This window comes from Hydra vulgaris, chromosome 07 (genome assembly GCF_038396675.1).
Source record: "Hydra vulgaris chromosome 07, alternate assembly HydraT2T_AEP".
In the NCBI taxonomy this organism is placed as follows: Eukaryota; Metazoa; Cnidaria; class Hydrozoa; order Anthoathecata; family Hydridae; genus Hydra; species Hydra vulgaris.
Window position 1 is genome coordinate 12,865,446 of NC_088926.1, and position 13,533 is coordinate 12,878,978.

Consider the following 13,533-nt stretch of genomic DNA (forward strand, 5'->3'; position numbering starts at 1 on the left):
AAGACAAAGAGTTTCTCATTCTCATTTTCATTCAAATTTAGTTAGGTCTAGAATAGCTAGACCTGTACATCTGAATCATAACCATGGTAGACATCTGGTTGTATTACTGTGTTATGATACCCAAGGCTGGTATTGTATGTTTAATAGGCATTTTTAACTTAGTTTTTTAGTGGGGTGGACCCAATATCACAGTTCATTGTTCTATTTGAACGCAGCATACCAACAAGCCTAGACGTCTATCTAATAAAAAAAAACTTCTTTATAAAATCGATAATTCCATTATGTTCAACTATCTATAGACAATTCTTGATAAAATCGATCATTCTATTATGTTCAACTTTCTGAGTAGGTCCTAGCACAAAGCAGTGAAACTTATTAATTCTAACAAAGTAGGTAGGCTTACATATTTTTAAATTTTATAAAAATGCTTGTGTTTCCAAAGATGTGTGACCGGTTGCGTTAATAATCTTATATTGCTTCTTTTTACAGGATTCCTATCTTGCTTCACTGATCACAGTCGCGGAGATTAGCCAAAAAAGACCTCAAAAGGAAGAGCCTAAAAGTGCAAACAGTCACAGCTATCACTATAAAGTATTCCTGAAGAGTACAGATGATGTTGACCCAGATTCATTTGCCTATGATTGCTTTCAAGCCTTCATCTCCATCTTTGGAATTAAGAAAGGGAGACTTGAGACTATCAAGAAAAGTCTTGCTACAACAGGTAATTTATACTATTAGCAATAGTTTTTTGTTTCAGTTTGTGGAATAAAAAAGCTATTTTTTCTTATCATAGTTAATGTAAAAAAAATGCACATTTTTCTATAATCCTTTCTTGTCTATATATTAATATTTTTCAATATTTAAAAAGAAATGTTGAAATTCATAAAGAGTGCTGTTATTCTCTGAACATGTATTTTTATAACTTTATTTTAATTTTTTTTTAATTTTTTTTACTCACCCTAGGCCTGCCTCCTGTTGATGGACGAGGAAAGCATGGCAGTCATCACAAAATATCTGATGAACTGCGGCAGAGAATAAGAGACCACATCTCTTTGTTTAGGGGTCGGCAGTCTCATTACTCACAAGAGAAGACGAGACGGCTGTACCTGCCAGAAGAACTCAGCATCTCCAAGATGTTTGATTTATATCAAGAGAAGTGGCCAGGAGACAGTTTAGTGTATGAGTCATACAGGCTTATATTCAACAACGATTTTAACATTGGCTTTGGGTACCCAAGAACCGACACTTGCTCAGCCTGCGACCAGTTCTTGGCAAAAATAGAAATTGCTACAAAGACTCTTGAATCAGACCCAACAAATGAAGTCCTCATAAGGGACCTGAAGCAGTTAAAATTTCAAAAAGATCTCCACCAGCGAAAGGCTGACACATTCTACCGGAGAAAAAGAGACGTTAAGCGAACGGCCAAGATTACACCTCATCTTGAGGCCTTTACGTTTGACTACCAAAAAAATGTCAACCTACCCAACAAGTCCACCAATGACTTTTACTATAACAGAAAGCTCACATACCAATCATTTAACATTCACCAACTATCAACTGATGATGTTTTTCTTTACTGCTATGATGAGACTGTCGCTAGGAAAGGTTCAGATGAGGTGGCTTCTTTCCTGTATGACCACATCACAACCAAGGTCAGCGAAGAGGTTACTCACCTTGAACTATTCTGCAATTCCTGCTCAGGACAGAATAAGAACTTTACCCTGATTCGGTTTTTAGATTATATGGTGCACCATAGAAAAAGGTTTACCTCAGTGACAGTGACATTCCCTGAGCGCGGACATTCTTATATGGAGTGTGACAGGGACATGGGTCCAGTAAATACAAAGTCTAGTGCTAGTGTTCCAGAAGACTGGATAAAAATATTTAGTGAAGAACGAAAACATCCTACACCATTTAATGTGACTGATGTTAAACAGGATCTGGTCAAAAACTTCTCCGGCTTTCTAAGGCCATTGTATAAGAAAGGCCCGTTCCCCACGCGCCCCATTCGGGAAATGGTTTTTAACAAGGATGAAGGTCCAGGGACCGTTTTTCACAGAGACTCATGGAACGGTATTTTCTTGAAAACAAACATCATTGTTCCAACGAGAAAAAACAATTTTTCAGTATGCACAGCAGTGCCAGTAGCTTTGTATGAAGACAGACTGGCTATATCAGCTGCAAAGTACAAAGACCTCCAAGTCCTCAAAAAATTTACCACCAATGAGGCATTCTATGATGCTCTGCCGTATGACGATAAAGTTGAAGATGAGGGTCAAGACCAGTGAATGTTCATGCATTTTTTTATTTGTTTAAAATAAAAAAATTTTAAAATTTAATGGTTTTATATAGTTATTTCTTATGTGTTACAATAGAAAAACAGGCAAAGTCCTAATCAACGGAAAAAACAGCAGAGTCCAATCTGAACACATTTTGAAAAAACAAAATTTTCCATGAGCTAACATGATTTTCAGAATATTTATTTGTTAAAATTTGATGCTTAAATGGATGACCTTCCCTTAAAAATTAAAAGAATTGACAGTTTCTCACATAATTTGTAATAAAAAGGTTTCAAACCTTTAATTTAGGTTTTCTCAAAATGTGAAAAATGTGACTCTGCTGTTTGAGGAGCCCAATTGCAAAACGCGCGAGTAAATTTATTTTGAGAAAACAACGAAAAACTGAACTAATTATAGTTGCGCATCATAATTAACAGAAATTAATATTTTCATTAGCTATTTTTAGAATAAAAAACTTTCAATTGGTCTAATATTTAAATGAATGATAGATTTTAGTATATATAATCTGGAAATGAAATCAACTCAAAAATTTTTTTATTTTTGTGCGTTTTGCTAATGGGTTTCGGACAATGCGATGTACATTTTTGTTTATCCGCCATTATGTGTGGTTCTCCTGACAATATAACCAATATAAATTATGACATTAAGGTTTTACTTCCAATATAATTTTTGAGGGTGTATGCCAAAAACAACCTTGTAAATTCGCAGTTCAAAAACCAAACCGACAAGCACCTTTTTTAGATGATGTCATAGGTTTATGCAATCGAAATGAACTAAATCTAAAGAACTTAATGCAAAACAAAAAAAAGTAAAAATGATTGTCTTAAAAAACATAATTCCTAAAAAGGATCTTCAAAGCTTAAACTATGCAGTTGAATGCTGGAACTCATTGGAGCAAAAGAAAATCTTCAAAGATATTCTTGAAGTAAATATTCCAAGATAAACTTACTTCCTCTCAAAATGTAACTTTGTAATAATTAACCTTGTATTATATACAGTGAGTGATTAATAATAAAGAAATAAGAATAATAATAAAGAAATAAGAAATTCCACTTATCTAACTCCTTTAAGGTAGACAGTTATACCTTTAAGGTAAAAAAAATGACCAAAATGATCACATATGACCAAAAATGTTCATATGTGATGTAATTTGCTACCTTAAATTTAATGTATAATTTTTACCTTAAAGGGTCATGATGCATAGGAACATGCTCTAAGACCTTGCAGCACATCCTCCCAAATTTTTTTTTTTATCATCAGAAGACTTATTCTTTTTTCAAAAATGTAAAAAATACTTTTTATATCGGGGGCTTAGGGAGAAATCAAGTATTTTTGGCCAGTGCCCAGTAATTTTGTTGTTTAAGATAGGTAACAAAGAACCATGTGGTATATTCAAATTTCTAGTATGTTGATACTGATATCAAATTACCGACCACTAATTGCCGCTTTCCTAGAACTACGTTTCCTGAGAAAATAAAAAAATGTTTCTTAAATTTCATCATAAATTAGATCAAAATTTATCAACAGAATTTAAATTTCATCTAAAAATCTTCTTTTCGTTTTAGATTAGTGACCATAAGAAGTTTAACTTCTCTTATTTATTCCCTGAAATAACTTTGAATGTCGTAACTTTTAAAACAGATAATTTTTTTTGATGAAATTTGAAATCTGTTAATAAATTTTGATCGAGTTTAATATAACACAAAAAAAAAATTTTTTATGAACCATACTCTATGGATGGGGGTGGGGTGGTTAGGGATTAGAGGATCTTCATCATGCCCGCGAGCGTGTGTTTCAAGTTTCAAAAGTGAAATTGCAAACTGAAATATAAGTTTATTAAATACTTAGTTCTATTGCTATTTCAGTTATCACTTTTATTATAATTCATTTAGGGATCGTCCATAAATAATGTAACACTAAATCTATTTAAAAAACAAAAGTCGGAGTTCTTAAACTCTTTTAGGCGGCAATTTTCATTAAACTTAATGCGCTATTTTGATTTTTTATTTAACTTAAAGCGAGAGAAAACTTTTAACCTTTTTTGTTTTGTTTATAAGTGAAATAGAGCGTTGCGTAATTTATGGACAACCCCTTATTGCAATTACTGTTTCATATATTAACAATAAGCAACTGCTAGCCGTCACTAATTGTTAATAATTGAAATAATAACTCCTTACACGCGTTGACGTATGATCTGAAAACATACTTTTGGTCATTACATTGAAAATTTATTAATGGGGCCGATATATCATGCATTATTATAAATGCATATCAGAAGTTTTTATTTGAAGCAGTCATTTAAAATGCCTTATTATGCAAAAGAACTCGTTGATTCGGTCAATTTATTTGCATTCGCAACTTCAGGAAAGGCAAGGATTTAAGAACTATAAATAATAATGAAACAACATATATAAATCTAAATAAAAAGACCACTCAAAGATTATTATTCAGCTTATAACTCAGACCTTGCTACCATGCTTTCCTCAAAACGTATAAAAACGCTTTAGGGGAGGGGGGGTTTGGTGCGGCGTGGGGCCCCCTGCAATTGCTGCAGCAGGGGGTGCGTCAGTGGTGCGCCTGGATCTGGGGGGGGGGGGTTGATTATCTTTTAGAGGAGAAGAAAACCGAGAAGTTTTTTATATTCCCTATTTTTTAATGAGTTAAATGTTTTATAAAAGGTAATTCATTAAAAGTGTGATGATTAGGAAAATTTTTAAGAATTTTGATTATTATATCTTTTAAAAGAAGAAGAGTAAACTAAAGGAAAGTTATTTGGCTTGTGACCAGAATATAAGGGTTCGATTCCTTTCTCTTTATTTATAAATTAAATACTTAAATTATAAAAATAGAATAATCAATAAGAATAATATTAAATAATATTGTTATAATCTTTTCAAAAATGATTAAGCTTAAAATGAACTGAAACATCTTAGTAATTATAAAATAATATTATGAAAGTAAAGGCGATTGAAATCATAATTTTTTCTTTGAATTTACAAAATTAAATAATTGATTATATCTATAGAGTTAGTACTGTGAAGGAAATTAATAAAAAAATTTGTATCAATAAATGAAAATCATATACGTTTTGTATAATGGGCTTATAAAATAATAATTAGCAAGCTCGAGTCAGCTACATTTTAAAAATTACGTTAAACTTTACTTTAAAAAAAATAATAACTTTATGATATAGTCAATTATTATCATTTTTGTGGAAAATAGTAATGAAATTTTTTCTAACATGTTATGAAAATTTTAAAAGAGTAATAATATAAGCATTAGTAAAATTAAATTTATCCCATTTTTTTTCTTAATTTAATAAATTGATTAAGGTAATAGAATTTCTAAATTTATAAGGAATGTATTAAAATATTTTTCAAGAAAATTTTAATTTATATTTTGTAAAAATCTAAATCAAGTTGGGATAAATAATAAATTAATTTTTTCTTAAGTAACTCGGCAAAATAAAATATTGACTGTTTACCAAACCCATACCCCTCTAAAATATTGATGGTGAAACCTGCCCAATGATATAAAAATAATTATAACCTAATTTTAATAATATTAAAGGGATGCAGTAACTCTGACTATAATAAAGTAGCATAATTAGTTGTCATTTAATTGATGGAGAGAATGAATGGTTACCCAAATTTTTCAGTCTTAAAATTTTTTTAAATTGAAATAATAGTTAAGATGCTATTTAAAAGACAAAGAGACCTTATAGAGCTTTACTATAAACTTTTTTTTTTTAAATAAAAATTATTAAAATTAGAAAGTTTGGTAGTTTTGTTGGAGCGACTGTTTTTTAAAAATAACAAAAATAAGTAAAGTAATAAGTTTATTGTATATTTAAACAATTTAACAATTACTGTAGTAGGCTATAATGACCTGTTATCATAATAAAAAATAGATAACGACTAATTAATAAAAGCTACCTTAGGGATAACAGGATAATTTTGTTTTAAAGTCCTTATCAAAAACAAAGTTTGCCACCCTATGTTGACTTAAGATATCCTAATAATGCAGTAGTTATTACTTTAGACTTTTAGTACGAAAGGAATAAAGTTATTTAGTTAATTAAAAAAACTAATAAAATTTTTGTGAAAGAATCTAAAAATTTAAAGTAACAATTTAATAAAGAGGGTTTATTAAGTAGATTAAATAGTCTTCAAAATTATTAGTATTGGTTCGAATCCAATACCCTCTGTTTATAAAAAATTTAATATTTTTAATAAGTTTTTTTACTTGTTTACTATTTAATAATTTTGTTTATAGAGATATTCCTGAAATAAATCAACTTTCTTTTCAGGAAAGTGCTTCATCTTGTAGTAATAATTTAATATTTTTTCATAGTGATACAATGTTTTATATGATAATTATTCATAATGATGCAATGTTTTATATGGTAATTATTCATGATGATACAATGTTTTATATGGTAATTATTCATGATGATACAATGTTTTATATGGTAATTATTCATGATGATACAATGTTTTATATGGTAATTATTCATGATAATACAATGTTTTATATGATAATTATTCATGATAATACAATGTTTTATATGATAATTATTCTTGATGATACAATGTTTTTTATGGTAATTATTCATGATGATACAATGTTTTATATGATAATTATTCATGATACAATGATTATTCTTGTATTGGTAGAATGATTACTATTTTCTGTGATTATTAATAAAAATTATAACAAATTTTTATTAGAAAACAATTTCATTGAAATTGTATGAACATTAATGCGTGCTATTATATTAGTTATTACAGCTGTTCCTTCCTTATTTTTATAATACTCTATTGATGAAAATGTTGAACCTTTAACTGTAAAAGTAGTTGGTCATCAATGATATTAATCATATGAATACTCTAATTTTTCACCAAATATAGAATTTGATTCTTATATGATTCCTACTGCAAATTTAAATCAAGAAGATTTTAGATTACTTGAAACTGGTATTGATCTTGTTTTACCAGTTAGTACAAAAATCAAATTGATTATTTCGATTGCTGATGTTATTCATTGTTGAACCATTCCTTCTTTAGGTGTAAAAGTAGATGCTATCTTAGGTCGCTTAAATCAATTAAATTTTATTATTAACGGATCTGGTAAATTTTTTGGTCAATGCTCAGAATTATGTGGTCTTAATCACTCTTTTATGCCTATCTCTATTTATTCTGTTTCTCAAGAAAATTTTATAAACTGATCTATTAACAAAACTTAGAATGTCTCAATTAGATTTATCTTTATATTTTAATCACTACCTTGCTTTGTTGCTATTATTTTTTTTATTAATAATTTTAATGAGTCTAAGATTTTATAATTTTTTCTTAGTTTTAAATTTAAAAAATAGTTTTATTTCAAATAATTTAGAATTAAGTAAAAATAATTTTGAACAATTTTCTACATTACATAATATATTAAAACTATAATGCCTTCTTATTTTGAACATTTTTTAATTACTAAAATTTTTAGGTTTTTATTTGACTCTCATTTAATATTAATATTATCTTTATTCATAACTTTTGTAGCTTTAAACTTTAGTTTCATAATTCCTTCAAGAATTCAATTGTTTTCATAATTCCTTCAAGAATTCAATTGTTTTCATAATTCCTTCAAGAATTCAATTGTTTTCATAATTCCTTCAAGAATTCAATTGTTTTCATAATTCCTTCAAGAATTCAATTGTTTTCATAATTCCTTCAAGAATTCAATTGTTTTCATAATTCCTTCAAGAATTCAATTGTTTTCATAATTCCTTCAAGAATTCAATTGTTTTCATAATTCCTTCAAGAATTCAATTGTTTTCATAATTCCTTCAAGAATTCAATTGTTTTCATAATTCCTTCAAGATTAAGTTTAGCAGCTAATTTAACAGCTGGTCATATTTTATTAGCTATTCTTTCTGATTTTATATTTAAAATTATATGTTTTTCTTCTTCTTTTTGTAACTTATTTTCATTAATGATTATTATATTTATGATTATATTAGAAACAGGTATTTTAATTATTCAAGCTTATGTATTTACTCTTTTAGTTTATTTAAAAGATAGTTTAATCTTACATTAATGGAAAAATATTATCATCCTTTTCATTTAGTAAATCCTAATCCTTGACCATTATGTATATCAATGGGTGTATTTTATTTAACTTTGAATACTGTTGCTTATTTTCATAAGAGATTTATTATCCTTTATTATTAAGTTTTATTCTAATAGTTTTATTTATGGTCTTGTGATTTACAGATATATCTATAGAATCTAATCTAGAAGGGGCCAATACTAAATTAGTTTTTACTTATAATTTCAGAAATATTATTTTTGTTTTCGTTTTTCTAAGCATTTTTTCATTCCAGTCTTTCTCCTTCTAACGTTGTTAAAACAGCGATACGATTTAAACGTTGTCTATTTAACGTTGTTTCAACGATAAATTAATGTTGCCAAAAAAACTTAATTATAAAAAAACCGTCCGTTGAATTGGTGCTTAAAGTAAAAATAGTTAAAGCGAAAAAGTAATGTGAAATTTTGAATTTTGAATTTTCAAAAACATTTTATTTAGAATTCAAATTTCTACTTGTTTTGACAAAAGAAATTAATGGCTTATTTAAGAAACTGGCAAAAATGCCACTCTAATGTTCTAGCTCTGAAATAATCATCTTCTAGTAGTGAAGAAGAGAAAGTTGAAAAAATATAATGACAATTCAAAATATACACAAAATATTAGTTAAGTAGAAGAAGAAAAAAATTCGGAAAGCGATTATGAAAGTGAAGAATTTCTTTATGATTATTTGTCTCAAAGTGACAATAACTTTTTTTTTCTCAAAAGAAATTGAAAAAATCGATGTTTCTTTTAATCATAAACTGGCAAAGCACTGCTGTTCACGTGAATAAGTAAACAAGTTGTTAGCTATACTGATAGCAGAAGCCTTATGCTATCTGCAGAAACAGCTTTTTGTATACCAGTCTCAAGACCAAAATAACAGTATTGACCACCACACTTGCTTTCGATAGTAACTGATTTTGGAGCCTGAAGCAAAGTTCTTTTATCTTTCAGTGAGGTTAAGAAAAAAGGAAACAGAGTAACAAAATTAGATAACGTTGATAAATTCTCGATGGCTGAAGGCAGTATGTTATTACAACTACAAAAAAAAAATGTTATAATGAGAATGTCTATTTACGAAAAAGAAAACATAAACAAAGAGAATATCCCAAACAGGTATTAGTTTTATGTGCTTTGATTTTATAAATTTCAATTTTTATACCTAAAAATAAAAATGTTTTTGTAATTTATATCATAAATTAGTAATTATATTTTACGGGTTCAGTTATCAAAGATTTAGATGAAGTGTCAATGCACCTGACCTCCAGTTGTTCATTGATCAAATCTATAGGTAAATATATATATATATATATATATATATATATATATATATATATATATATATATATATATATATATATATATATATATATATATATAATTTTGCTCTGAGCATATATTCAGCAAGAGTGCTCGATGAATGATAACAGAGCTATATAATTGATTTTTTGGCAAGATTAAATAAAAATAAAAAATACATGTATTTTTTTACCTGATGATTAGCAATCATCAGGTAAAAAAATACATTTATTTTTTATTTTTCGCATGTTTTACTAAAAATACTACTAAAAGTTTCATCGCATGAAACTTTTAGTAGTAAAAAATCATGTAGTTATTTTTATTTAATCTCGTCAAAAAATCAAATTTATATATATATATATGCTGAATATATGCTCATAAATTTATATATATATATATATATATATATATATATGTCTGTGTATATATATATATATATATATATATATATATATATATGTATGTATATATATATATATATATATATATATATATATATATATATATATATATATATATATATATATATATATATATATATATATATATATATATATAAATATATATATATATATATATGTATATATATATATATATATATATATATATATGTATATATATATATATATATATATATATATATATATATATATATATATATATATATATATATATATGTATGTATATATATATATATATATATATATATATATATATATATATATATATATATATATATATATATGTATATATATATATATATATATATGTATATATATATATATATATATATATATATATATATATATATATATATATATATATATATATATATATATAAACAACTTTTAAATGTATTCTACAAAATAGAGTGCTCGATGTTCTTACAAGAACAGAGCAATTATGTATTAGTAGAAAACCACTTAACAAAAAATTTTTTTTTATTTTACATTGTGTTTCATCAATAAAGACTCATCATTTCTGATGAGTCTTTATTTTTGAAACTCAGTGTAAAATGAAAAAAAAATTTTGTTAAGTGATTTTCTACTAATATATACCCCTTTCCCCCCCCCCCTCCCCCAAAGCTGTTGTATTTGCATGAAATTTATTTAAATAATTTAAAATAAGATTGCGTTATTTAAAAAAAAAAAGATACAATTATAATATAAAGTGTAATATACAACTGATTGTGATACAAAGTGTTGGCAAAGGGCTTTTTTAATTATGTGTTTTAAGTTCAATTTGTATAAACAAATACTTAATAACAATTTAGCACATGATGAAGTAAAGAAAAGTGGAAATAAACTAAAGAAATTAGATAACGTTGATAAGTTTCCAATGTCTGAAGGCAGTATGATATTTTATATTTTTTTTAAATAAATTTGTAAATTTAAAAGTAAATTTCATTTAAATTTATTTATTTTGTAGAAATATAAATTTTATATAACATTTTAAAGTTTTAAAAACTGAGGATTTTCCCTATTATGCAAGTTATTTTGTAAAACTTAATAAAATTTGTAGAGTTTCAAAAGAGAGTGTTGTATCTACTTACCGATATAAGAAATGAGTTGCAAAATCAAAACAGAGTGACTGAGCCTGCTTCTAACAGTGAATTTATAAGCCAAATAAAGTTTATTTCAACAGATATGGAGTTAACTGAAGCGGATAAAGCATTAAATGATGAAAAAGTGCGCTCATTGTGGGTGAGTATAATAAGTATTATATTAATAGTTATTTAGTTATTGAACATTGTCCTTTAGTTAAAAAAACATTATTAAGATTGACAACGGTCCTTGAAAACAATAAAAAATTCTGGAATTATATAGAAAATAAACTGTCCTGAAAAATTCTTAAAATTTTGAATTTGTTCTAGAAAAATCCTGGTTCACTTTATTAAAATTAGTCTTGGAGATCTGTAATAGTTCAATGTTTTGATATCATACTTGACCCAAACCATAATGTTGGATTTACTTTATGTTTTTTGTAGGTAAATCAGCTACAATTAATTGGTGGAACATCTTTAAAAGATAGAATACACAAAATTATGCTGAGGTAATTAACTGATAGCTCTTATATCATTCATAATTACTTTTTCAGAAATATTTGTTTAATAATTTTAGAAAAAGTTATTTCATAATGAATTCAATTTAAATTTTTGAAAAATTATTATTCATTTATAATCATTTCGCATTTATATTATGTTTTAAAAATTTAGAATATTTTCAAACAATTTTATGGCCTCCATGAATATGAAGGGCAAAGATGGAAAAATATGTATTAAGAATACTAATTTATATGGTGTTGTTAAAGGTATATCTTTATAAGTTATGTGAAACTTTTCCATTCATTATATTATTTCAAATCTTTCTTTTTTGTTTTTTACTTTATATTTTCCTTTTTTTTTTTACTATTAAATACGATGGAGCGACAGAAACTTTGATTAATGGAATATTGTCTGACTTCCTAAAATACGCTCCATTTCGAAAAGGTAACGGTAAAGAAAAGAATATTGTGTAGATTTAATTCAAATATATGTAAATATATGTAATATTTAAAAATATATATCATAAACAAATATTATCTCTTTCTTTACTAATATATGTCTAACTAAACTTAACTAAAAATAGTCTAACTACAGACTATGAGTAGATTTAATATACATTGATAGTCCAATAGAGTTGAACAGCAACTATTGGACATGTCTAATAAGTTTCAATGGTGATCAAAGTTTTTATGAACGGTTTTTGATAAGGATAAACGTTATAATAACATTAAATTTACGTTGAAACAACATATATAAGCAAAATATATTAATATATTTTGTCACCATTGGATCAATTGAAGGTTGATTTAACATTTGGATCTAACGTTGATTTAACGTTGATAAATCGACGTTGAAAAAATCTTTCATTCTAAACGTTGTCTCAACGTAAATTCAACGTTCTTATAACGTTTTTTGCGTCGAATCAACGTTGATATAACGTTTGAACCTAACGTTGATAAATCAACGTTGAAAAAAACTTTCATTCTAAACGTTAAATCAACGTAAATTCAACGTTAGGTTTCAACCTAAGTTCAACGTTATTTGCCGTCATGATATTTTTTTGATGTTGTTTGATTATTTATATATATATGTATATATTGATGAGGTTCTTAACTTCTTCAGATTGGTATAATTAAAGTTCGATTCTGTAACTGTAATAATTTTCATGATTCTTGATTTTAATGATTTATTAATATTTTCATTTATAGTTTTTATTATACTAAACTTACCTTTAAATAAATATAGTTTTTTTTTATTTAATTCCATCAATAATTTTACTTATTATAATCACACAGTTTGTTAAAGCAAATTCTTTTTTATGACTTTGTATAATAATATTTACTATTATTTTAAATAATTTACACTTAAAATTAGAAAGTTTAATTTTATATAGTTTTATTTTATTATCAGTAATAACAATAATACTATCTAAAAATTTAATAATATTATATTTATCTGTAGAAATTCAAACTTTTTCATTATTAATTCTTATTAATTCTAATAGAAATAATATAAAAAGTTTAGAAGCAAGTTTAAAATATTTTATCTTAAGCAGTATTTCATCTGGATTTTTTCTCTCAGGTCTTGCTTATTTATTCAAAACCTCAATTTTGTTAGATTTAAATTTGTTCAATTTTATGTTTAATAATTCATCTTCTTTTCACTCTTTTAGTAATTCTATATTAATTTTATCTCTTTTATTTAAATTAGCTTAGCTCCATTCCATTATTGAATTGCTGATATTTATGAAGGATCAGATCTTGTGTTAAT

General features: G+C 25.9%; 1 protein-coding gene across 3 annotated transcripts; it reads left to right on the forward strand.

Annotated features, from left to right (window-relative positions):
- Positions 1-8,575: 8,575 nt before the first annotated feature.
- LOC136082300 (uncharacterized) lies at positions 8,576-12,294 on the forward strand. 3 transcript variants are annotated; one of them, XM_065801091.1, is made up of 6 exons: positions 8,576-9,536; positions 9,646-9,711; positions 10,993-11,070; positions 11,241-11,422; positions 11,707-11,771; positions 11,935-12,294. In XM_065801091.1, exons 2-6 carry the CDS (start codon positions 9,672-9,674, stop codon positions 12,041-12,043), a joined length of 474 nt encoding a protein of 157 aa, XP_065657163.1. In that variant the 5' UTR covers positions 8,576-9,536; positions 9,646-9,671; the 3' UTR covers positions 12,044-12,294. The 3 variants fall into 3 exon arrangements, with proteins under 3 accessions (XP_065657163.1, XP_065657164.1, XP_065657165.1); XM_065801092.1 differs by having other exon boundaries at positions 9,655-9,711; XM_065801093.1 differs by lacking the exon at positions 9,646-9,711 and having other exon boundaries at positions 8,582-9,536.
- Positions 12,295-13,533: the final 1,239 nt, after the last annotated feature.

Coding starts and splice junctions, on each gene's coding strand:
- LOC136082300 (XM_065801091.1), top strand. CDS start 9,672: ATGCACCTGACCTCCAGTTGTTCATTGATCAAATCTATAG. Junction 11,071..11,240: donor GTTTCCAATGTCTGAAGGCA/GTATGATATTTT, acceptor TAAAATTTGTAG/AGTTTCAAAAGAGAGTGTTG. Junction 11,423..11,706: donor AAAAAGTGCGCTCATTGTGG/GTGAGTATAATA, acceptor TGTTTTTTGTAG/GTAAATCAGCTACAATTAAT.